The sequence below is a fragment of the Festucalex cinctus genome, chromosome 11 (genome assembly GCF_051991245.1).
Source record: "Festucalex cinctus isolate MCC-2025b chromosome 11, RoL_Fcin_1.0, whole genome shotgun sequence".
Classification (NCBI taxonomy): domain Eukaryota; kingdom Metazoa; phylum Chordata; class Actinopteri; order Syngnathiformes; family Syngnathidae; genus Festucalex; species Festucalex cinctus.
The window spans coordinates 29148489-29175265 of NC_135421.1; the positions used below are offsets into that span (position 1 = coordinate 29148489).

The 26777-nt window shown below is 42.2% G+C and overlaps 2 protein-coding genes across 5 annotated transcripts in view; one reads left to right on the forward strand and one right to left on the reverse strand.

Moving 5' to 3' along the window:
• col4a1 (collagen, type IV, alpha 1) overlaps positions 1-26777 on the reverse strand; it is a 61746-nt gene that overhangs the window by 28191 nt on the left and 6778 nt on the right. The window contains exon 1 of one of the 3 annotated variants that reach the window (XM_077535904.1): positions 13301-13361. The exons of 1 other annotated variant lie outside the window; for it this stretch is intronic. Coding sequence is in view for 1 of the 2 variants with exons in the window: in XM_077535903.1 (XP_077392029.1) it covers positions 6158-6232 (75 nt within the window). In the remaining variant the exon portion in view is untranslated. Of the gene's footprint in view, positions 1-6157; positions 6361-13300; positions 13362-26777 lie in introns of those variants that run through there. One more of the 3 variants, XM_077535903.1, reaches the window with a different exon arrangement.
• col4a2 (collagen, type IV, alpha 2) overlaps positions 6139-26777 on the forward strand; it is a 43806-nt gene continuing 23167 nt past the window's right edge. Inside the window, exons 1-4 of one of the 2 annotated variants that reach the window (XM_077535902.1) lie at positions 6139-6609; positions 6724-6828; positions 6914-6968; positions 20938-21018. In XM_077535902.1, coding sequence (XP_077392028.1) covers positions 6791-6828; positions 6914-6968; positions 20938-21018 — 174 coding nt within the window. In that variant the 5' untranslated portion in view covers positions 6139-6609; positions 6724-6790. The remainder of the gene's footprint in view (positions 6610-6723; positions 6829-6913; positions 6969-20937; positions 21019-26777) is intronic. The other variant, XM_077535901.1, reaches the window with a different exon arrangement.

Here is a 26777-nt window from a genome sequence, read left to right on the forward strand (position 1 = left end):
AGTCATCGAATGTACTGTAACTGCAAATTGACGAGCATAACAAAACATTTGCTGTGGAAAACTCGCGTAGAACTTTGTTTTTCTTTCTTGCACCTGTCATAGTGATGGAAGTTTGCCGGGAACAGCTGAAATGCGCTGCGGCCAAAACCTTCCTTCTTTGTGCAAAAATGCAGCACGTCGTAAATCCGTCATCTTTGTTGTCATCTGTTTGTTACAACAAATGGACGCGCAGATCAAGAACTGTGTAAGGTGAGAAGTGCGTGATTTGTTACAGGGTTCCGTCAATTTTGTGTCTCAAAACGTTGTCGCCTCCGTCTCTTCCCTCTCCATCAGCTCCCATCGATGTGTGAGAAATCATCAACATTTTCTGAATTGCTGTCAGCGCTGATGTCTCAGTTTACCCGGCGACCATAAAAACAGGACAACTTGAGGAAAAGTTGCCACCAATCCAGATCGTAACAATTCAGAGACAATGTGCAAGAATTATTAGCCTTGGGCCAGAGAGGAGTTTTGTGTGTGAAAAGTAGAACACAGCTGTGACAAGTCTCAGGGAAGCGCTTGGACCACAGGGAAGCCTTTGGCGGCAGTAGCCCGATCCATAAAAATTTGGCTGTGGAGTTGCGAAAGACCAGCCAGAGGGTCACAGGTTGAAGGACTGCAATGGACCATAGACTCAAAATCATCCTAATAGTTCAATCGAGGCCAGAGAAGCTGGTTGCGACACCTGCTCTTATTTATCGATCTGCCGGACAAGTTCCTGAGAGTCAATTTGTGGATTGTGAATGGGATTCTGTGTCAAAACAAAAATTTTAAACTCCAAAAAAAATGGACAGAAACATGAACATTTTCAATGTTTTGACATTTTCTTTCACAATTGTATCAATGATCCGAAAGAAGAATGATCATTATTCAGAACCATAGACCAGCGTTTCGAAACCTGGTTTTCGATTGAACCCGAGGGTGTTGGTGAGTCAGTCTCAGGGGTTTGCTACATTGATTGTCAACAGTCGTCAACTTGTGGCTGTTGCGATGGTACGTTGTGTGATTTCTTTTGTAATTCCTTCACATTATGTCGAGCGAATAAAGAAAGCGGTCGGACAAACACGTGCAATACACACGTACTCTATACTGTATCATGGAACATGACGTTCCACAGGGTTCGATTCTAGGAACTCTGCTGCTTTCGTTGTATTTGCTGCCTTTGGGTTCCATCTCAAGTAAACAATGGTGGTTGTTTTAAAGTGCTCTTTAATTAACCATCAAAATACGAACCTGTCGTCCATGTCGTATGCACGTTTTTCAAATTATCGTAACTCCTGACCCATTGGCACTAGCAACGTAATTCCAACGGCTTCTGAAAGCAGAGAAGCAAAACTTTACGTTGGCCGAATGTCACGTGTGGAGGACGAGGAAGTTGTGCGTCAGACGGGATTGACTTCAAATGAGCATAAATCCGGAACCATTTGTGATAGAAACGGAATTCCAACGGATTCTGAGAATGGAGCGTTTCGATTTGGTATTTCTATACGTTACGGCAGATTTTCATGTGTCGAGTAGGGGCAAGCGGTGAGTCGTAGAAGAGAGTGACACAGGAAATGATGCCTGTTTTTCCAAGTCTCCGTAACTCCAGAAGCATTTGCGCTCGCGAAAAAATCTAAAAGTGGAAGAGCAGAGCTTTACATTTGAGAGAATTTAGTTTTTTTTTAAAAGCTACGAAAATAGGATTAAAAGGACAGTTGAATTGTCCAGCACAACTAGCTAGCTAGCAACTAAAGAAACACCTCCTTAAGATGCATCGAGATTAATTAGCTTTTTGCTTAAACATTTTTAAAGAATTTAACGTATAATATACAGTGATCACAGCTCGTTTCAGGTTCTTAAGTTTTTTGTAATGTGTTTCTACGGGGGGGGGGGGGGGGGTGTTTCTTTTAAGACAGAGGCAATTCGAAACGGGACCTTATCATGCTATTTAATCCTCACTACATCCTGACAGTAGGCAAAAAAACAAAAAAAAAGGGGCCATGCCTGCCACACTGCTTGAGCATAAGGGTCAGAGGGGACTTAACTTTGCCGCCAACGAGCGCCTGTCAAAATACGAAGCCGACCGCCACAATCGCAACTCTTCCAAATGTAGGCATTTTTACAACAGAGGGTCAGGAAGGTTGCGCCTTCCCAGGTTGCAGTGCTTGGCTGGTGGCCTGTCACAGTGAGAAGGCCAGCTGTTGTCTCGGTGGGAGTGGGGGGGGGTCGTTCATCCTGAGGTTGAGCTGCTAACCCAAACTACAAGCCTCTGCCAACGTTTGCCCATCAAACTGGAGGTCCCACCGATTTGACCATCCCGACCACGCATTCCGCAGGTTGCGGCAGGATTAGCAAATGTCAGAACTTCCCGGCCCAAACCAGAATTTGAGGCTTACATTTCCCACCAGCAAAGCTACTGGATAAACTTCCAACTCATCCCACACACAAACTCGCTGCAGGAATCTGCTAATCGCCTAAGCTGGAATCCTCCTCCTCTTTCTCCTCAAGGACTTGAGACATTGCGGCCACGTTAAGTGACCACCAAGGGAGAGGAACTATTCTGGTGGTGAAATTCATTCAGGAACAAGTTTCACAAACAAAAAAAAATCAGAGCCAAGATCCTGCTAGCAACCAGTTGGAAGCGGGTAGAAGGTTAAAGGAAGGACAACTTCCATTATCTCGCGTTATTGTCTTCCGAAAAAGTCAGTCAGCTCAATCTCTGCTCGTTCGGTTCAGGGTTGCGGCACGACACGGTGCTTATATACTACTCCTGGCTTAGTTCAATACCAGCGATTGTGATATAGACCAAACAAGAGGTTGTGTTCTGTGGAAGGCCACACAAAGCACCAATAATCAGTGAAAAGTTAGATGTATGCAAGCTTGTGTAAATGTTTGATTTTGAATATGCCTCACTACGGCCATGTTTGCGTTTCACCCCTCCCTCAGTTACGCTTCAACAATCAAGGCAATATTCCGAAGAGTCCTGTTTGTTTCATTGGTGTCATCGGATCAGCCACAAGATGTTCCGCCAAATGTAAACCCCCTCGTCCGTCCCGAGTGTTCTCCACAGTTTAATCGCTCCAGATGTTGTGTATCACTCTTAGAAAGTGGATAAGCCGCCTCTGCTACTTTATTGAAGACCGCAAATTAGCTCATGTGAGATTAACGAGAAGAACTTGAAACACGACTTGGGAGAAGCCTCGCGCGATAACGCCAGACTCCCTCACGAGGTGTCACTTCCTCTCGCGCTGCAGTCGAGTCTGTTCTTCATCGTCTTGACATGGGATGGCCGCCTGACATCTCCTCCCCCTCACCTGCGCTTCTGCTGCATCCGTGTGGGTGAAGAATGTGCTGGAAACTTCACCAGCTCTGCTGGTACGAAAGATCTTCAGCAGACATCGCCGCTTGGCTGGATTTCGTCCGACGTGAACGCAAACCACCAAACGACTCTCTTCATATTGTTTCGCCATTAAGAGCCAAGCTAACGGGATCACTTCACGAGATCATTCGGGGTTGGATGGAGGAGACGCAGGGTAAAATGTTTAGGGCCCAAAACATACCAAAGAATTACGGACCAGACTATGAAAGCTGGAGGAAGTTCGCTTCCTGCCAGGCGTCAAACAAATCCAACAGTTCAAAACCAGCTTCTCGTTCCTTGTTGATGTCTTTCAAACAAAGTATGATGGGCAGTGTGAAAGGGGTTGAAGCACCTCAAGGTTATTCAAAGAGGTTGTAAAGATCTCTGCTGATTGGACAAGATTCAGTTACCAAAGGTACTGATAAAGAAATGTTGACGTTGACTGTTACAGCAGACATATTTGAATAGGCCTCACTTTTCCAATAGTATAAATGTACACTTCATATCCATACTGAAGCTTTTTGTTGTCTCCCTTCTGTTATGGAATGAAACACATTAGAAAGTGCCGTATAAACACGCCCTGCCTGATATTAATTGGTCAAGGGAAGCGTACAACATTTGCAAATTTACCTCCAAAGGTCACTTGGTGGTAATATGGATTTGGATTATATGGAGTTGATTGTACATTCAAGTCATACTCGACTGTATGTTCACAGTGGTCACTGATTTCCCACACTTTTAGGATTGTACGGTTACATTACATTGACATTTCATTTATGACATCTTGAATCATGCAAATCACTTATTAACTGTATTATGATCACCGTACGACCTGATTTGTGTCTATTTATTGACACCTTTTAAATCTAAAATGGTGACACGACCCACCTCATACTTCTTCTTCCTTATTAATGCAAATTTGATGCCTTACACAGCAACGATTCAACAATTACATATGAATAAATTATTTACTTAAAATCCTAACACAATCTTATGGTGAGTTTTCATAACGGAGTGTCATCATTTTTAATGTGCCTCTTTCTGACTTCTTGTTCTTTGAAACAAGCCGTTTGTTTTCATTGAGCTGTTGGGCAGTTGTGAACTCGGCCAGGCAAGCCAGGAAAAAAAAAAGAACAAACTATTCTGGTGATGTATGTACGGTATGTCCTATGTGGTATACCAGGGATTCCCCAAAAATTGTTTCATTTCATAATGTTCAGGACGGTGCAGGCACAGACGTTGTTGGTTAAAAGTTTGTAGTAAAAATTGCACAATTTATGTTCCTTCATCATTACAGTGATACCTCGGCTGACGAACGCTTCAGCTCACGAACTTTTCGCCTCACGAACATTAAATTCGCGAGAATTTAGTCTCTGCTGACGAACTACTTTTCGGCGGACGAACCAAACCACGCGGTCGAACGGCACCACGAGAAGCTGACGCACGCTCACGCCGTCCCAGTTCGTCACCCCCTTTCTTTTAGCGCGGACGCGGTTTGTGTTTGATAGACATTTTGAGTGTACTTTTGCTATTATGGGAGCGAAAAAGACCCCAGCACAGGCTAGCGTTAAGCCGAATGCTTACCAGCGAGGGACGGCGATTCGGCGGCGCGTTTGCATTGTGGTCAATGAGTTGGCGCCACTAAAAAAAGCGAAAGTGCCATCACGTACCTCAAAAAAGGAGAAAATCGTGCCACGGCTGTTTAGTCCCAGGAAAGAAGTGAAAGTAGTTGGCGGTGCTCACTTTTTGTTGACTCGCTAAAGTGCTCCACTTCCTTGTTCACCAAGGGACACGCCCCCTCCGCTCCGGTGAGCACAAAAGTGCGAATGAGCGACAACCGTTCCATAAACACTCGACGCGGTGAAACGCTCGCGAATGAAGTAAGTCTACCATTGCTACTATCCTTAAGAAAATAAAACAACTTTATTATACAGTACAATTAATTTCTTTAATTACAATACAATAGCACATTTATTATACATAAAATAAGGTATATTTTTGTGTAGTTTTAAGGCTTATTTAGTTGAAAATTATGTTTTATAGGGACCTGGGAACGGATTATTCTCATTTGAATGGTTTCTTATGGGAAATAAATGTTCGGAAGAAGAACTTTTCGGCTTACAAACACTTTCTGGGAACCAATTAAGTTCGTGAGCCGAGGTATCACTGTAGTTAATCTACAGTATACAAAATGTCATCATTATGACAATTGAGGATATATTTTCTAAGTTTGAGTCATGAGGGAAAGTACAGAACTGAAGAAGTTTGAGTAAAAAAAAAATTCACAGTTGTAAAGTTTGATGAGTTCTTTTATGGGTGCAATTCATAATGCAGAAAATGTGAATCTTGAAATGCATGTAAAAAAAAACAAAAAAAAAACTGTTTGAAATGGATGGGGAAAAGTGTCTCATACTGTGTGGCTTTATTGGTACTTGACCAATATGAAAATTGATCAACAACATGTTAAATGCTCAATGATGAACTACAAGTGAAGCTTTTGGTTTGATAAAACAGAACTCCTGATAACATGCTCCAAGCATACATACACAGAGACCCTCCCTGTCCCCCCCAAGCCCCCAAGGTGGGGGGGGATGAGGAGGGGCAATGACAGCAGGAATACAACAAGTACAGTACAGTGAACAGGCTGCTGACGTCAACTAGTATGAAATTGAATTCAAGCAGTAAAAGTGGCAACGCGCTGCCGCCACATGAAAGCAGAAATCGCATAAAATGGCACATTTAACGACTCACTTTTTTGGGGGGGCGATTCTTACTAACCTCCGCCGTGGCTTGGTCCACGCTTGACGAGATGGCCAGCAGCAGCAGCAGCAGAGCGGCGGCGGCGAGCGGCATCTCTCGTCCGGTGCGCACCGACTTCGTGTGTCCGCAAACAAAACAAGCACCTGCGCGTCGGTCTCGCTTTGCACTCGCTCAGCGGCGGAGCACGTCGAGTCCAGAAGCGATATGAAGTTGTGATCAAGTCGAGTGGGTTTAGTTTGGGGGGTTGCGCCACACCTCCCAGGCCCCCCCACCCAAAAAAAAAAAAAAACCAAACCCCTTAATTTCCACCCACTTTAACGACCACCCTCGCCCATCATGCGAACGAACACGACCAGTGCGAACACTTTGGACGTTTCGGCGTAAGGAGCGGACACTTTGGTTGGTTTTGGGGAGGGGGGCGAATATTCCAGAACGTTTTTGCTGCGGAACGTCGCACGAGCTCAACTCGGGTGAGTACGAGTTAGTGCTTTCTGTTCATGAATCCGATGTGACGCTGTAAAAGTTGAGATGCAACAACACCTGCGAGCATATAGCAGATTTTAATTCACTTTTGCTGTGTCCAGGCTGGGATATATAAACATAAATCGTCATGTTTTAAGCGCTGCGTGGCGTGGGGCCGTTTTGGGAACTATGCAAGAGCATCACAACAGACACGTGACGCATCTCAGGTGAGCGTGTGCACAAACGTCACCTTAATTAAACAAGCGTTCATCGGAATCCATCCTTCGTCCTCATGATCCAAACATTTTACAGGTTGCTGCTGCTGCTGTGCGCCTGCGTGGCTTTCCTCGTCTCCGGGGCGCGCGCGGTAAGTGTTTGCATCACGTGTTGTTGATTTGATGTGGATGTCACGAGTGGCGAGTCAATACGTGATGTGAAAAAGTCTGTATTAACATTTTGATGGTGGGTTGTTGTTTTTTTACAGTGAGTTTGTGTGGGTAGTGGTGGGGGCAGCACGTGCAACGTGTGTGTAGTGTGCACATCGAGTGGGAGTGTCACGCGTGGGGAGGATCTCCCATAAAAAATAAAAAAAAATAAAAAAAAAGAGGGGTTTGGCCTTGGCATACCTTTGCTGCTGTGCAAATGATGGCTGGAGAAAAAAAAAACTCATAGAAAGAGCCTATTTTGGCAATAATAAAGTGTAATATTGGCAAGAAAACAAAAATTTCTAAAGAGAAATTATTTTCCTGTAAATTGTAATTAACCAGAATACAGTTGCAATGTTACGAGGAGAAAAAAAAAAAAAAAAGATATGAAAGAGAAAAACAAGTATTTGTAATTTTAATAAAGTCAGAATAGTATCAGAAAAAAATAATCAAAAAAAGAATATTACTAGAAAAAGTGTTGAATAATCTGGGAAAAAAATTGGTCATTTTGCAATTTTACAAGGGGGAAACAATCATTTATAGAATACAGCTGTAATAAGATGACAGAAAAGAACAATAAAATATGACAACTATGCAGAAAATAAATAATTTATAAAATAAAGGAAATTATACAGGGGGAAATGAACGGTGATACTATTTCTTATTTGGAAAAACAGGAATAAATATTTTGAAATAATAAAATTCTAATATTATGAGGATTCAGAATTTTTCAGTATGCTGATATTACAAAAATAGTTTTATAGTCAACAGTAAGTAAGTTTATTTAAGCAGCATCAGAGGATCACCCAACCATCCTGTTGAAAAAATATAATTGACAAATATACTTGAACTTTCAACTATTAATATAGGGAATTTGTAAGCTTTTTTTTTGTTTGTTTTTTGTTATTTGCTTGTGCAGTCCTTATCCAAAGTGAATAAAACTGGGTTGTACTCTGCTTTCTGCTTTGTTCACATGGCAGCAGCACAACAACTACACTGTTCCAAAGATTTGGGAACATTTCGTGGCACAAATTGATCTGGATTCTAAGAAGATTGCAATTGCTATTTTGAGCCACACCTTGCAAAAAATAGCCACGGAATTCAAGATTGCACGCAGTTTTTTCCATGGTTTAAGATCGTTGTTTGTGCTCAGATGATGAGGAAAAAATAGTTACGTTTAGGTTTTGTAGCGGAGCATACACGTCCTCAGGTTGGGGTTTACTGTTTTATGAATTAAACCTTAATTGGTCACAAACTTCACATTATGAATCTGTGATGATGAGTAATATCTCCAATTGTTGCCTTATCATATTTAGCTTGGCGTCCACCAAAGTGCTTCCGGCACTAAATCAGAGCTGGCATGTGAGCTAACCCCAATTTTTCACATTTTACCGACAGGGTGGTAAACGTGTTCATTTACTGCTTTACTGGATCATTTTGCCAGTTGCATGTGCAGTAGATGTGTTTTCGATTTACTTTCTTGGCAGCCTGTTGAACATTTGAAATGTCATATGAAACAAAACTCTCGGATGAAGGCTTATTTCCACGTGAAAAAGGCGCCCGTTGTCTTGAGTTTTGATCCGATTTGTTTTTAGAAGCACGTGACACAGCGCAGGTCCTCTATGGATTGACTGACTGCACTAACATTTTAGACTGCGTCAATTATCATTAAATGGGTTATGAAATAAAGGTAAGTCAGTAAGTAAGCGTACTACTACTACTTTCCAGATTTCATGAGCCTTTTTTTTTTTTTTTTCCCAAGACTGGGGTGACTCATCCAAACTTCGCAATATCAGAGTGAAATGCTGTAATGTTAATGTTCTAGTCGTTCGTATGAAATACCAAATGGGCTGCTACAATTATTGAAAAGAAACCATCTGGTTGTCCCACATGATTCCAGCAGTCTTTAAAAAGGCATTATCCAGATGTCTATTACTTATGCTCAGAATTGTTTTCTCACTATTGCACTGCAGTGTTGTTCCTAAGTGTCAATTCAGGTCACGTTCAATCTTGTGCCAAATGATTTGCCAAATAGAAGAAACAAATATCTACAATGAGCAAAACTTAAAAGTCATTTTCCCCTTTTTTTCCTGCACACATTGAAATAGTTTCTGAAAGGAGATTAACGAGAACGTTTGTTGTCAAACACAACAATCACCAGGAAACGTGCAACTAATAATAACGCATTTCCCATCTCGGCTACACATCGAAACATATGTTTCTGTTCAATTTCATATCCCAACCTCACCCGCGGGAGGTTGTTGGATCACTCAAGCAGATCCCCGCCTCTGCGGAACAACTTTTTCCCACCATCCATCCTCCATGCGATGTTTTACATCGGGGATCCCCCTCTTCTCTGTGGGGAATAACTCGCTCAAGGTGTTTTCCGTTTAAGATGGATCAGCACTTTTCACGCTACGTTTGCCAACCTCCTGCATTGTAAACAAACGGAAAAGATCATTCACAACAGAAATATATCATCATGGATGGATGGATGGATGGATGGATAGTTGGATGATAGATTGAGAGATGGATGTTAGGATGGATGGATGGATGATGAGAGATGGATGGATGGCTGGCTGGATGGATGATAGATTGAGAGATGGATGTTTGGATGGATGGATGGATGGTGGAGAGATGGATGTTTGGATGGATGGATGATGGAGAGATGGATGGGTGGATGGATGATAGATTGAGAGATGGATGTTAGGATGGATGGATGGATGGATGGTAGATTGAGAGATGGATGTTTGGATGGATGGATGGATGGATGGTGGAGAGATGGATGTATGGATGGATGATGGAGAGATGGATGGGTGGATGGATGATAGATTGAGAGATGGACGTTAGGATGGATGGATGGATGGATGGTGGAGAGATGGATGTTTGGATGGATGGATGGATGATGGAGAGATGGATGGCTGGATGGATGATAGATTGAGGGATGGATGGATGGATGGGATGATGAGAGATAGATGGGTGGATGGATGGTAGATTGAGAGATGGATGTTTGGATGGATGGATGGATGGATGGTGGAGAGATGGATGTTTGGATGGATGGATGGATGATGGAGAGATGGATGGCTGGATGGATGATAGATTGAGGGATGGATGGATGGATGGATGGATGATAGATTGAGGGATGGATGGATGGATGGGATGATGAGAGATAGATGGGTGGATGGATGATAGATTGAGAGATGGACATTAGGATGGATGTATGGATGGATGGATGTTTGGATGGATGGATGGTAGATTGAGAGATGGATGGATGGCTGGCTGGATGGATGATAGATTGAGAGATGGATGTTTGGATGGATGGATGGATGGATGGTGGAGAGATGGATGTTTGGATGGATGGATGGATGATGGAGAGATGGATGGCTGGATGGATGATAGATTGAGGGATGGATGGATGGATGGATGGTGGAGAGATGGATGATGGATGGATGTTTGGATGGACAGACAGACAGACAGACGTGGTTTGAGCATATATTTGGTGGAAGACCCCAATTTAAAATATCTGGTACACCCGCTTAAAAAATGTACACTATATTTGTATACATTGTAATGTTGTGTAATTGTTTTAATCATGGGAAAAATATTGACACATATGTGCTAAAGTTCAATATGTGGAATAGTAACAGTCATTATTATAAGGCGTCAGGGACCAAGATGGGACTCCCGTACTTAAGAAAGCTGAGCTGAAGCACCGCGCTAATGAGAGCATAAACATACTTCCCAATGACCCACGTTAGAACCTCCCTCATCCGTCGGAGGAAGGAAAGCTCGAGACGATGAAATGCTAACAGGATGCATCGAATCGGAGCCTTTGATTCACACGCGTTTGAGAAGATATTTCAAGATGTGTTGGAGCGAGTTGGATCGAGTGGGCGGGAGGATCGTCGCGCTTCTGGCAGAGGATGTTTTGGGAACGGGATGCGTGTCGGACGGAAGCCATCCGTGCTGCAGATTTCCTACTGTACCTGGCAGACGAGCAGCGCCATCTGCTTTCCAAGTTTAACTGGTCACTAATTGATTGTTGGTGACGTCGTTTTCATGCCATCGGTGTTTGAATGCACAGTCAAATGTACAAATTTTGGATGATTATGAGCCGTAACAGAATCGATAGTTTTCCAATAAGTCACCATGCAAGTTGTGTGACGTGGTCAGACAACTTGATCTAACAATCTTTAACAATAACAAAAAGCAAGACTAATAATGAAAACAACTGAAATCGTTCAAGTTTACGACATTTGGGTTGTCCAAACAAATAATGATTGTTTTCAACAGAGCCTTAACGCAACAATGAGTGCACAGACTAGAACACTGGCCTTAGCCTAGCTCCTTTTTTTTTTTTTTTTTTACATTGATCTCACTTTGCTATTATAAATCACTTTTTGATGTGAGCATGTGGCGTGTGATATGAAATATGAAAGGGGGTCACCTCCGACACGTGAGCGACCTCCTGGGCGCGATTGTTTTATGCGTCCGTGCGGAGAGGAAGATGTCTGCCTGCGATAAAGCCAGGGAAAAAAAGGTGAACGTAACGCCTGGCCAAATAGTGCCGGCGATACAGAAAGTGAGCCGTAACAATCGAGGGAAGAGCCCGATTGTGCTGTGCGGCAGGAAGCCAAAAAGACATGCGTGGTGCGGATGACGGACGAGGGATTGAAGAAATGCGGTGCGAGGGTTCCATCAAGGTGTTTCCCGCACCTTCCGGAGGCTGATGACAGTGTCGGTGTTATGAACGAACGCTTTTGTGGCCGTTGGTCACATTAAGGGGGTATTTCCTGCACAACTGCGAGACTTAATGATTGGTTTCAGCGTTGTGACCCGTTTAACTCATTTGCTCCCAATAACGTGTAAATACGTTTTTTTTTAATGTTCTAAGTGTCCCAAAGACGTTTTTTTATGCTAGAGCATACAGAAGGCTTTGATGCAGCCTCTCAATTGCAAAGAACGGTTGCAGAAATGGTAGTTATTACACAAACGGCCAGTAGGTGGCAGTAGAGCAAAGGAGATCAACCAGGGCCATGTTGAAAAAAAGCTCAATTACTTACAATTTGAAATAGATTTGCGAAAACTGATGAAACTTAGCTGTCTTCTAATGCTAATTGCTGCAAAACGGAAACAGAAACACTTTATTTTTTTTCCTGATGAAAGAAGAGACTTTAATCTTTCTTTTGATAGGTTGCATGCTTTGAGGCAATAGGACACAATATTCTGTGGGCCTTGCAAAATCAGTCAAAATCCAGTAAAACAGCCGGGAGCGAACGGGATTGCGAAATGTGAAAATGGCGGCGAGTCAATGAGTTAAAGTAAGATCTGCTGAGTTTGAGATGATAATGAAACGGGTATACCCAATTCGTATCGTTCCTGATAATAAACAACAGGCCCGGAGTGAGTAATCTGGATGTTCTGGTTATTTCCCTTCCTTCCCAAATTCCTACAACTAAAAAAAAAAAAAAAAAAAAAAAAAAAAAAAAAAAAAATCACAAGTGAACAAAATCACAGTCGTAACGGCCTAATTTACTTTTCACGCGTGCACAAAGTGTGACGTGTTGATCTGGGCTAAATGTCACGTTTATGGGGAACATCCTGAGCTGAGCATTGTGTGACGACAACATCGATTATCCAGAGAAGGTCTCTAAACAGGAAAAGGAAGGAGGGTGGAGTTCAATGTGTCAGAGTTTCTTTACAGCCCTGCTGGAACCTCGCATATTTTGACTACCTCATATGAGTCGCGTTGTTAACCTTTGCTTGCTGGGAATACACATGTACTGTATTGTCAACTTGTTTTTCCCTCATGCAATATCCCCACTTGAAAGTGATCTACCGGGAGTTTAGAAGTTGAATTCACTCAAATGACCAGGCGGATTTTTCTTTTCTTTCTTTATTGCCATTAGCCATTAGGTGAACAACCTTAAACCAAAACACATACAAAAAAAATACAGATTAAATTCCATACACATACAATACATATAAAATTACCTTAATTTAACTGTACTCAACTACCTATTTACACAAACAGTGATCCACCAATACTCAGTGAATGAAATATGTTCATATAAAATGAAAATCACATTACATTTCAATTGAATTAACCCTGCGACTAACATTTCATACCCAAACATTTAAGATTAAAACCCAATGAATAGACTCAATACCAAAAGCCACTCCCACGTTTAACAAACAATCCCACCACATTGCATTTGATCAAGGGTAGCAACAGCTCGTCGACCGAATAATTTGCTGAATCAAAATGTCTTACCGGCTGCCTCTCCGGCGTTTGTCGAGCAATTGTTTGCAAGCATGAAAGTCCAAGACCAGAAGGCAAACGCTGCTGCCTTCTGCCTGATTTCAATCCCTCGCACCTGTGACAGGTGCGGCCTTTAGGAAGGTCAAGCAATGCTTCCAGGTCAAGGTGGTTTGTCGGCCATTTTTGTAGTCTTTTTTTTCAGCTGGCCTTTGTCAACTGACAGTTTGGCTTAATGTATTGTATGTGTAAGTGTCTTTTATTCATGCAATTAAAGTGCAGTCAGGTGAAGCACTTGCGACTGGTCCGACCTATAAAAATTCAGCCTGTAGAAAGATGCACTAAAGCTCCTTTTTTATTGACACTGAGCAATTACACGATAGTCATTACTAATATTTTGTTTCTGCTTTATAGCTTGCTTTTCAAAATCAAGCATGATTGGACCAAAACAATGAGAACCACAATAATAAACTTGTGATTAAAACAACACAGCTGCACAGGCAAAATCCTTCATTTCATTTGAATGCACAGTTGCACCTAATGAAGTTCACTCAATCATTCAGTGATGAGTTTATGTGCAACCAGAAGTAGTGAAACCCTGCTTGACTTTTATTTGGCACCTTAGTTGTATAGTATCTGGAAAATCCCTAAATAGTGTATCTGGACTTGCATGACAAATAGAAGGACACATTGGTCCCAACAGGCCACAATGAGAAAATATGAAATCCTCAGTGAGTCCAATCAGTCATCCCACTGGTCACTGCTGTTGCAGTTCACTTCCTTTTATAGCCTCACGCAGCCCCCGTTGTCACGATCATGGCTGCCTTGTGTGCCCGTGTGCTCATTATTGTGTATAAAGGACGTTCCGTGGTCTGTCCTCCCTCACTCTGAATATTCCCTTTGTCACATTTGAGCTCTGTTCTCATCACGTGCGTCTCCGACTAAGTATGTGGATGATGTGGCGCTTGGTTCAAAAGGTGCTCGATAGTGAAAGGCTTTGTTGACGTTTACTGTGTAACTCAGCCTGCAGATGGGACGACTCCAATATCGACTTGTCCACACTATATAACGGTTCCATTTGAGAAGCATCCACCTTCCCATTTCCACGCCAGTTGTGCTCAAACTGCTGAGACTGACTGAGTTATCGATGTCACGAGATAAATTTTAACTCGTTTTTTTTTCATGCACACTTTGCGCTAACTTCTTGACTGAATGTCTGCACTCCTTTGGCTGCTGTATTTTCTTTTCTTTTGTTTTCATGACCATTTTACAAAGGGATGGGCAATTTACTCCTCGTGGGCCACGGAACACCATTTGACCGCATCAGTAATGCAATTGTAAAACCAAATAAGCATCACAGAAACTTATATGGAAAGCCCCAAAAACATTCAAATATTTTTCCGGACCTTTTTCTGAAATTATTTTCCTAAGGTTTCTAACTAAGATAGCCTCGTGGGTAGAAGTTATAAGCAGAGCTGAGCAAAACCGTCGTTACATCATTGATGGATGCACACCTTTCTGCCACAACGTCTGCATTTTTGGCAAGTGCTTTATGATCTGAAGCCTCAAAAAAAAATACACGGACTGAGAAGGACTGTTTGTACTGACCCGGATCGACGGAGGTAAACCCTGCTCAGTCCGTGTATTTCCTCGAGGCTTTGCGTCATAAAGCACTCGACGGGCCGATGTAATGACGGTTTTGCCCGGCTCAATGGTCGTTAAAGGCTGAGATTCCATGCGATTCCAGCTTTACAGTATATGTCAACAAATTCATTCACTACCTTTTGAACCAAGCACTAAATCATCCATGTACTTGAACGTAAGACTCGCATTATGAGAACAGAGTTCAAATGCGACATTGTTTTTCCCCAGCTCTGTTTATAAGATCACTAACCAAACTAACAAATTCACATTCTGTTCCCATTGTCCTCTGGTTTCGAAATTCGAACACAACAGAGGTCGACCCGCATCTCGAAATAGATTGTATTCAACATCAGAGGGTTTTTATCACATCTGTATTGTCACGCTTTTCACATTTTCATTCAGATGTAAACTCTTCCAGATCGTCCAATTTGGATGTCACTCTTTGTCCGATTGTGTGATTGAGCAGTGATCTTTTCCCCAAACATCATCTAACAGGTCAACGTGAGCATTGAGGTCCAGAATAGATTTAAATTGGATCTAATCCCATCTCCATTTAGCTCAGGCTAACCGTAGGAAGCGTTGATTAGGAGCGTGGCCCATTGGGAAATGAAGTAGTCTGTGTATGACCTGAAGCCAACGCAAGCGGAGGCAAGGTCCAGCTGTGTCATGCAAAAGGGCAGAAATGAGAGCTGTGTTTACACTGGAGTCTTGCCAGACGAGCACAGCGGGAGTACTCGGCGCTGTTTCTTCAACTGAAGAACGCGCTGCCTTCCCGTGTTATGACCTGCTCTTTGTGTCTCTAGGCCTCCTTTTCAACACCCCCAAATTTGGTTTGATTTGAATGGCAATAAGTCACAGACAAATATGAGACCAAGAGAGGACAAGTCTTCTTGTGAAACCACTCTGTCTCACTTTCAGTAATGGTTCTTAGGAAGCCTTGGCGATAAAACCATTGCAAAAATATTTTCAAACAACCTTAACTGATATCAGCAGTTTTTGAAAAACATCTGCCAAAATAGAACGAAATGGCAGCTGGTTCTCCCACTGATAGTTCGTCCCCTTCCCCCTCTTTCTGCATTCTTGGTCAAGTTTATGCATATTTCCATGGTCTTGGTGACATTCAGCTCTAAACAGAGCCACAATATCATTCTACAGCAAGGAAAAGAGCGTCGTATGTTTACAATGAAGTCTCTCAAAAGGAAATAGCCCAAGGGTAGCCACTGGATGGAATGAGGGTCTTTTGGTGACCAGAGAGACCATCTTTGTTCCCAGCATAAGACATTCCTTTTCAAATTATATGGACACATTTGGCCTTGGACATGTTTATGGACATGTTGTCCATAGATCATCGAAATATTTAAATGGTGACGCCATTCCTTAGCACAGAATTACTCGGTCAGTTGGTGGTCCTTTTCTGTAAGTCTACCAAACAGCTGGATTTCTAGGAATCAAATCTTGACATTCTCAGTTTTTCACTGCCTGACAAGTATTCTATACATCACACCAGACCCAAGCTATGACGTCATCATCACACTGTTTCCTGATTGTGTAACATTCCCACCCTTCCATTTATGTCAACATACTGGGTCGCTACATGCTAGTGCTAGGATTTAAAGTTCAAACGCGTCACAACCAAATCTTGGGTCGGGCCGTTATTGTATTGAAGTGTATGTTGTTTATTTACTCCTTATTATATTCTGCTTGAATGTGACCGTCCAAATGGTTTTCCTCAGGTGGCTTCAATTACTGTGTTGGTATGTACGGTACTTTAATATGTGACCTAGCTGAAATCTGACTCCAACATCCTGCTTCATAGTCGTATCCATCCAATATCTTATTCCTCCACCAGTCCTTGGCCCAGTTTTCAAGTTGGTGACAAACCATTTGCCTGTTTCCTTTTGTTTTTCCGTTTGTGCACATGTAATGTCGGAGCTGGTTTGATAGATTGGCTATACAACAGGAAGTTGATGGTGGTGCGGCAGGATGCAGAATTTGCGGTAATAAAGCCGTGGTGAAGACACGTCTTCCAGAATGTTCCTTATCGCTGTAATGAAGGCCTGTGGGAGATCTGGTGTAAAATCACGATATGCCTCAGCAAGAATAGCAAGTCCAACACAAACATGGCTATGTTTGGCATTTTTGCTTGTTCGGCTTTACTTGTGTTGTACTTCTTTTTGAAAAAAAAAAAAGGGTGTTTGTTTACAAAGGAGATCTGATTACATTCTGTCGGGCTTTTGTTGCAGGACAAAGACAAACAGAAAACATTCCCACTTGACACACTGTCCTCCTTTTTAAAGCCATTTTGGTTGAAGCAACTTCCATGTACTGTTTCATAAATGCACTCAGGCAACATTTGCTACAAGAATCACACTCAACTCAACTCAAGTTTATTTATATAGCGCTTTCAAACAACCTGAGCTGTCACAAAACGCTTTACAGAAACACAAAAAACAAACAATGTCACATAACAGAATAGCTAGCATAGCTAGCAAGAACATTATTGAACAGTAAAAGAGTAAAGAGGACTAAAAATGTAGCAGAAACAATACATGCTCATTTAAGAGTTGACTAATGTCCTCTTGGAGAATAACCCGATCTAGTTTCATTAGGCTGAGCATTTAGAAGAAAATATTTCTGCTCTTCAATCAGCGAGTTAGCATGCTTGTCAGCTAGCACAAGGGAGTATCCCACACCCACACTGACGCATCACCGGGCTTCCTTTACAGATGTGACGTGTCTCGTTGTGGATGAATTTTTGTTTCACATGCAGCCAATCTGCTATAAGCCACATCATTAGTGTAAAACGTGTCAGCTGTTGTACTGGCAGGCCGCTAACAGACAAACGCTTCATAATTGGTAAAAAAGGTGAATAGGTTCATAAAGGTTAAAACGAACCATGAGAAAATTAAATTAAATTAAAATTTCTGTCAGTTCCTCTATTGAAATGTATGAATGAAATCTGAACTTGAGTTATGTGTGTAAATCCACCATCTCTTGTTAATTGCTCCTTGCGGTTGCCGTTTTTTTTTGTACAGATAATTGAATTTGGGTGTCCCAAAACATTCTTTATTGCTATCTGAACAGGTTTAACGCTCTCTGTTTCCCTCAAGTTTTCCTCCTTAGGAAAGTCTTGTGCCACCCATCATAGGTCAAACGAGCGACGCGGCCTGCTTTGTGATCTTGTGCATTTGATCCGACGACAACCATGGGGGGTCTCGCACAAGCACTGTTTATGCTCCGCTGTGTGGTTTCATGTTGAAAGCAAAGCGTCTGCCTCAAAGGGGCACTTTGTCAACTCTATCACCCAAAGCAATCACCGTGGTCAGCTGGTCAGCGTTATACGAGCCACTGGTGACATCAAGGCTAACCCCTGACGACCCGAATATTTCGACAACAACCTATAGTTTTTCAAGCAAAACAGCATTTAACAGAGGAAAGCGGAAATAGCACGAGTGATGAGCGTGGCGTTCCCTTCAGATGGAAGCCAAAATCGATTGGTCATGCAAGTCTCCAAAGTGATGTTATCTTTAATTGTGTGTACATCACATCACGGTCCTAATGAGTCATTTGGCCATGGGAGATGAGCAGTGTGTACAGCTGCCGTATTGACATCACACGCTCATATGACCGAGGCACTTGCAACATTGTGAAGCCACATAAATTGCATCTGGGAGGGAGGGCGAGAGAGGCATAAGTGACCGTGAGAAGAAGAAGAAAAAAAAAAAAAAAAAGCGCTGTTGACCCAGCTGCTTTTATTTCATTTACTGTAGACTATCTGAAGGCATCGGCCGACATTTCGGGGTGAGGCCGCAAAGGATGGGGAGGTAACAGAAACAACATTCCTTGTCACAAACACCATTAATTTCACCACAAGGCCTCGTATCATACTAAACACTCTTAAGTTTACATGAGGGATTTACAAACCCAAACCCTTTTAGCATCGCATTCCAAATAAATTAGCGCATCAGGGGCAAAAAAGGCATTTATATGCCTGTTACTTTCAGACAGAACTCTCTGAAGCTGGATATAGTGAAGCCCCATCGATCCCGGCCTACACACAATAGGAACCAAAAAAATTGGGTCGTCACTTCTTGACCCAATTTGGGTTATTTTTGACCCAACTGTGTAGTGTTGGATCTCATTAGCTTGTGTAGGTGCAATGTAAAGTAAGCACTATGATGAAGGGTGGAGAAACCAGGATACTGTACTGCCGCTGTACTCGGTCACCTGCTATTTTGGTCTGACTTGGACTGATGATCACGAGGGAGCTATTCTTTTGTACTGCAGTCCTGTGCGGAGATGACGCAGACTATTGTTTGATTTAGTCGTCCGCCCGAATGTGGAAAAGGTGGCGACTGCGCCGCATCCTCGCTGGGATGAAGTGACTTCCTGCCTTCAGCGTCCATTCCACAATGGTGGCCCTGCAGATGTGTGCTTCACGAAATGCGCTCATCATTTGGAACGTATGTGAAACATAACACCTCGGCGTGTCGTGCAGCGCGGTGTGCGGTGAAGATTAAAGCAACGGCAACAGCAATATCAAGTAACACTTTGAAAGGCACCATTAGACAGTTGACAAAGAAACACAGCCTTGTAGATTCCATAAGGGGGATGAAGAGTCTTTTTGTTTGGAAGATAGAGGATCATTAGAGGACGGCGCGTCTCTGGTAAAAGACGGTCTTTGTCGGCTTGTGAGGAGGGGCTCAATGTGGCCCTTTGTCAGCGGGGATGCTCTCAGACTGAGGAGGGTAGATTATTCTGATTCCTTATCCACCATTGTGGGCACACATTGGACAGTTTGGACTTTTAAACAAGGGACGTTTGGCACCCGATTCGACTATGGTATGACCGTGTAGGTGGAAGACGTAGGCCTGAGCTAGCATAAACGACTAATTCACTCATCTATGGTAAAACTCCAGTTTAATTTCCTGCATTTCCTGTGTGAAAGGCTTTCATGCGAGTTACCCTCTAGCACTACTGTTTGTGGGAAAAATTCAGTGGGACAATTTGAAGACTACGTTGAATTTGAGCTACTAATGAGTCTGTTGTTTCTACTTTTTCGCGTCTTCTGACACTTATGAGCTAGCAATGCGATCCTGACAACACGCAAAGACGATTGGGTGAACTTTGAAATAAGCTCCATTCTTGGCTTCTTTAGCTAGCGTAGGGACTTTTGAAGCCTTTGACCTCCACTTTTCTATGATGGGGGGCCCTCACGCAGACTGTCTTAGTGACAGTGGGTGGTTTTGTCAACAACACAGACGTTCATAGACGGAACCAGCTACTTAATTTGTCGTACAAGCTTCTCTTTATCAAAGACACATGCTAACCATTCATGTCTAAATGTCCCACTATGAGTCATTGAAGCTCTCCAGTTGCAGCATAAACAGCAGCTAAGTCCACACACCACAATGTACACAAACAACACTTCTAAGGCACAACAAATTACCAAACATCTGTCTTCCATCAGCCTGATTTCTACTGAGCAGTAGTAAAAGTTACCAAAAGAAATGATCTAAAATTGTACTTTCCCCATGAAATCAGTCTCACTCATTCGAGGTCAATTTTTTAGATGGTTTGGATTAATTTCTTCTTCTGCCATGTTTGCCATACTTTTGAAGTAGTAGAATTAGTTCATTCCATGCAAAATGCTTACATGTTTGTACCTTTCCGTTTCCGTTGGGTGCCAACCTCAGTTGTACGAAAATTCCCGCTGGAATTTTGACTGGAATTTATATGAATCTTTCACTTCTGCATTTGCGACGACTTTGTGGTGAGATAGTTTTATCCCTGTACGACTGTTTTAATCATTGTTGTCAATCAAAAGGAACATCTTTCAACTGTCTAATTACAAATGAGAGATATTTTCCAAAGCGTCTTGTGGTGGTTGAACTCAACTGAAATGTATTGTTCTACCGTAAAGAAGCATAAAATGACCCACTTTCCTGAATGTTTGCTATGTATTCCCTGATTGCTAATAGCTGCATGTTGTATGTTTGTGTCTGCAGGGTGGGAAGAAGCACAGCGGTCCCTGCGGAGGAAGAGACTGCAGCGGAGGCTGTAAATGTTTTCCCGAGAAGGGTGCCAGGGTAAGTCCCTTACTGTTCTAAATAGCTGCATAAATAAACCTCTTGGTCATCATACTAGATGACCAAATAAGGGTAAGACGGCGCACCGCGAGGTCTGAAAGCTCCTTCAAAAGTATTTGCTATGGCTGAAGGCGCATCATTCAAATCGGCTCACGTGTTGGTGCTTCAGGTGGCACCTCAACCTTTCTACCGTAAACAAAGTGACATCATGCTGCAGTGTCTGAATTGTGTATGTAATGCAGTTTATATCCCTGGTTCTAGACAAAATTGTCTCTGTTTATAAAGCTAAGAGCAACATTGCATCTCATCGCATCATTGACAATGACGTGGGCTTTCGACCAGACAGAAAAACGTCCGGTGAAACCCCTGACTTGGAAATATGGTTCTGTCCCACAGCCGGAGCTATGGAATTCGCAGCATTTATCACTGTAGAAGGAGAAGGTCATATGGGAAGTAGTGTGTCGAGTATGGGAGAGAAACTAAGGCCAGAAATGAAAGACAGAGACAAGTGTGAGGAACCTGATTCAAGGGTTGAAGCCCATAGAGACCGACATAGACTAAACACTCTGGGATAATCATCTCAGAATGAATGACGACAGGCTGCGTTACCCCTCACTTGCAACACGTGCAGTCCATATCAGTACATAACATTTGGATCCCTTGTCCGGCACCTACTTTCCACAATTGCCATATGTCCGAAGATTTCCATCTGTTCTTCAAATGGAGAAAATGTGCTCCATCGAGTACTCCTGGCCAAACCAATTATGGCATTATTGCAACTTAATGACACACAAACATTGTTTTTATGCAAAACTCACATTTCAATCTCTCACAAATAAGTAAAAAAAAACACGCAAAATCAAAATGTTCCCATTTGACTCAGAATCCGCCGGTACATATTGTTATCAGGAAGGAATGTTTGTCCGTGAGCTGTGCACATGCGTGAAAGCTAACCTTTGTGCTACATTCGAGCGGACTCCCAGAAGGAGTTATGGCAATATTTGGCCATCCTAGCAACGTGAATATTCGGCCGGATAATGCCTCGTTGTTGGTTGGCAAACGCCGTGCTAGTAATAAACAAAGAGGTGTTTTCAAACTCAAAAGATGGACCTGAGAGACGGACTAGCTTAGCTCTAGCTAGGATGAGGCTAGTACCAACTGTAGATGGATTTAAAATGGAACCGAGAAAAAAATATCCTTTGGTCTACTGTTGGCTAGGATGTGGAGGTTAAAGTAAGTTATTTTAAACTAAAAAGAATAACGTTCACGTGTGTTGATAGTACAGTAGATTGAGAAACCAATTTGAGTTTATTTGGTCATTTGGTAGCTAATGCCAATACAAATAGTGAATGTAGATTTTCTACTTGTCATTGATATAGATGGAACAAGTTGTTTGCAGTTACTTGGAACTGAACAAATACTTAATAAAAGCGGGAGCTATCTGTTCAGAAGGCATGTATAGAAATAGTTTAGCTGCTGTATGTTGGCTCCACTGACTATTTACAAGAGAAACTTTACAGTAGCTGTTGCCCTTGACCCTGCATGCTCACTGAGGAGGATACAGGAAAAGCCCATAAAAAGGTGAAGTGAGGCGCAGAGAGGAAGTCTGGCATTCCACGTCGGAGCAATGCGAGAGATTGTGATGAGGGGTCAACAGATTGCCGTTATCTCCCTCCTCCTCGCACTCGCTCGCCCGCTATCTGCGTCAAGAGGACTTCCATCATGCCGTAAAAACGTGACAGCGGCATGCCAAGCGTGAGAAGATGTTTACATTGCACCAATGGATGGGATTTCTCCACCGCTGTTGGCTTTTTAAGTGGCGATCAGCAGCTTACACGCTCACAGAAATGAGGCAGTAGATTGTGGGTTTTCTTTGTGTTCTGTAAATTTGCTAATCAAATAAGAGAGAAAATAAACAACCAATACAATACCCTGTAAACATTTTGCTTGGCTTTTCCCCTTTTCATTCGGCCTCACTGGCACTGAACTTCTTTAAAAGACATTCTCCTTGTGCGTCAGCCAAGTCCATGACTTTGGGAATACGACAGAAAACAAGAAGTTTCCTCACAGATGGGCTCCTCATCTCTTTATCATCGACATGCATCTATCTTCTTTCCTCCCAAATCTCCGTGGCGGTGACATTCTGCCAAATGCTTCGCAGCTGCTTGATTTGGCGAAGACGTGTCTCAGCTGTGATGCTGGTTGACGCCAGTTTCAAGGCTAAACGGGGACTTGTACACACATTTCAGGAGGAACTTCAAATGATAACCTTTACAGGTGAACTTAATTTCACCTTGTCCATACTCTTCATTTCAATCATTCATTTCCAGCTGTCCTGGTGAGGTACTACTCATCAATTGTTTGGTGTCTTGGTCTCACGAGGTAAATCTTGAAATTTACCCGAATGTTTGATATCCTCAACTAGAAAGGTAAAGTACAACCAAGGACTGAAAGGAGACAAAAGACTGCCTTAGCAAGAGTTAATATGCAACCCTCGTAAATCTTTGGCCACCCACTCCCCGAGCAGAGATCATCGTTAGAGGAATGCAGAAAAACATCTGCTACTCCTCCATATTACTTGTTGTTACTCTGCATTATTTACCAGCTTTGTGAGGAGAACCTAAAATTTGTGGCGCAGTCTTTTGATAAGACAAGACTACTTTTTTTTTGACAAGGTCGCGTTATGGAATCAGAAGAGTTTGAAGAAAAACCCATGGCAACAGTCAGCAGTCAACAAAAGGCAACCTCTGTGCTCAGCCCGAAAGCATGTTTAGCAGTTCAATGCCATCTTTTGTGTGGCCTCTTTCGGACGATCGTCATTTCTCAGGCGCAAAAAAAGGGCCTTAGGATTTTTATATTGCTGAAGTACTCTGAGAACAGTGGCGCCTGTTCCTCCTTGATGAGGTTTTTGGGCATCGTTGGATGTTATGCAGATGCAGGGGGAATCTGTCTGCTCCATCCTGGGAAACACTGGCACAGCTGATGCTGGAGCAGGAAATGACACATCTCAGGAAGTGGAGCACAATGACATACCACTGATCGTTTTTTCTATATGGATGGCTTCTGTTTTTGTGGGAAAAAGATCGCCTGTGTGTTTTCGGCCAGCAGCGTCTATAAAGTAGAGATTTCCGTGTTCCATGAAAACAGGCTTGCGCCGACATTCTGATTCTATTGCCCGTGAATATCATGTACTTGCCTGTTGACTCCAGGGATGGAATTATGGCCCAACAAGGAATGTTGAGGAATTCGCAAGGTTCAAAGACCCTTTGATGGTGTTTTCACCAAAAAGGATGCAAGTCGGTTCTCTTCAAGGGATCACAATCACTTGGATCGCTTATACTTTATAGTTCCCCGGTGCGTAAGATCATATCCAAACAATTCAAAACTTCCCAACGCGTGACGTGTGCTCAAGAGCGCTTCTCCTTAAACCTTACACAAACAGGATGCACTCTTTTGTCGATGGAGTGTAACCCTTGAACTTCAACTCTGGATCACCTCATGGGTTGCTACAGTCGCATCAGACAACATCCACAGACACAAATTGATGAAATTATAAGAAGTAAGCATGTTGAGGTAGTGCTTTGTCTGCTTTAGATCTTAGAGGTGCCTGGTTCGAATCTCAGCTCAGGAACTGATCACGTGTGGAGTTTGACTGAATCCAACATTCCAAAAACATACACGGTATCTTAATTGAAGACTCGAGATTGTCCAGTAGGTGTGAATGTAAGGGTTAATGGTTGTTCACTTATTTGTGTCCTGTGATTGGCTAGTGACCAGTCCAGGGTGTACCCCACTTGCCACCCAAAGTCATCCGTGAGAGGCTCCAGCTCACCCACAACCTTACAGCTAAATTCAAATGCTAACTTTAAAGCACAAGTGACAAGCATACAACTATTTCACTCACAACTTCCTAAAGCACAAACACTGACTCAAGAAGAAAATCCCAAACAAAATTCCCAAGACCACTGTGTAAGAATTGTTCACACATCTTGTCATTAACACCAAATCCCTAAACTGAAACGCGAACGGCTTCATTTCTTCCCATAAATTGTTCATAACAAGGCCTGGCAAAGACAACCGCCAACTGTTTGGCATTGGGGGGGGGGGAAATGTTGTAAGGGGAAGTCTGGGAAGACCAAACCTGTTGCTGTCACTAAACGTTGTGCAAAGAAGGATATAGTTTATTGTTGGACTTGGATTAACTCCATGCGGGAATTGGACAGTAACAAGCTCTTCTTGTGTGATATGATGTAGCAGGATTTAAGATAGAATGAAGCAGATTAAACAACAGCTGGGTGGATTGTAAGAGGAGATCTTTTATCAAGATAGAAGACAGACTAATTGACAAAGTGGTCTCGGAAGAATTTAACTGGAAATCATACCAAAAAAGTGCTCAATTCTAGCAACATGAGAGAAAAGAACTTTTTCCACGAGCAAGGCAATGAAATGAAGAGTCAAATGATATGTCTATAGTTAATGTTATAAGCTCCGTTTGTATGTGTTGCAGGGATTATAGCAGCAGTTGTTTGATGGTTTCTGACTACTGTAACATAAATGCTAATTTCTGTTAGTCTAGTGAAGGTCGTTTCACATTATATGTTAGCATTAAGCTAACAGACTTCTGTTAGACAAAATTACCATATAGGATTGTGTTGTAACATGTAACATACACTCACATAACTGTGGTGACATTTTGGTGTTTAAATCTACAATGTTTATTTATTTATTCATTCATGTATTTATTTTGTCACTTTTAGAGTCAACTTAAACTGGGAGTGACAATTAGCATACTGAGATCCTCACGTTTCATCAGAGTGAGCATCTGAATGTTTATTTCCACAAGTATTGGTTTTTGTTGTTGTTGTCCAATTGATGTTAGTTTGTGATCTAGTGGTGGTAAAGTAATGAAAGTAGTATTTGCTCGAGTCTCTGTCCTGGCTACTCAGTTCAATATGGCAAGAACAATTCAAACAATGCAATGGAATGTACATCAAAAAGTTTTCTTTTTTTCTCTCTCTCTCTAAAAACAGTAGTGCTGTTGTTCAATTAACAGCACCCATCATCTTTATAACTTGGGTGTTAGTCCCTCCACATTAGAAACAGACGGGTACACAACTGTGTACCAAACGTGGATTGGATTGGAATTTTTTACTAAAAGAGATAAAGATTTCTTTGTGTTATGATCTTGTGACATTTGTCTTGTGAGTCATCAGCAGTCTGGACTAAATGTCTCCGAATTCTTGTTTGTTGTTCCAGCCAGTGTGGGCTTCTCCTTTCTGACTGATTTCAAGTCAAATCAGACGACTATAAATAGTATGAAAGGGTGATTCTTCTATACCGACTCTTTTCATTTCAATCGGCAAATGTCATTGTAATTGATTCATTCCTTCAATCATTCGGTTGATTGTGTGGAATTGATCAATCATTGAGTCGCTTCTCGAAAAAAAAAAAAAAAAGTCAACATTGAGTGCGTTGTTTGGAAATGTGCAGCTGGAACCATAAAACATGTCGCAATATATTTGTAGGAGCAGAAACATGGCTGCATTTTTTCTCATTTATTATACTCATAACAAGGACTGTAACATGGCACATTCAAAATTTAATAATAGTGTCTTTCTAATAAATTACCATGATCATCAATAATTTAGATTTGGTTTCTGCTTACTGTGCACCCAGTCAGCAGTCGAGTGTTGACGTAAACGTGCTTGAATCATCAGCCAGAAGACAAACATTGTTAACAAAAAACGAGGCAAAGAGGC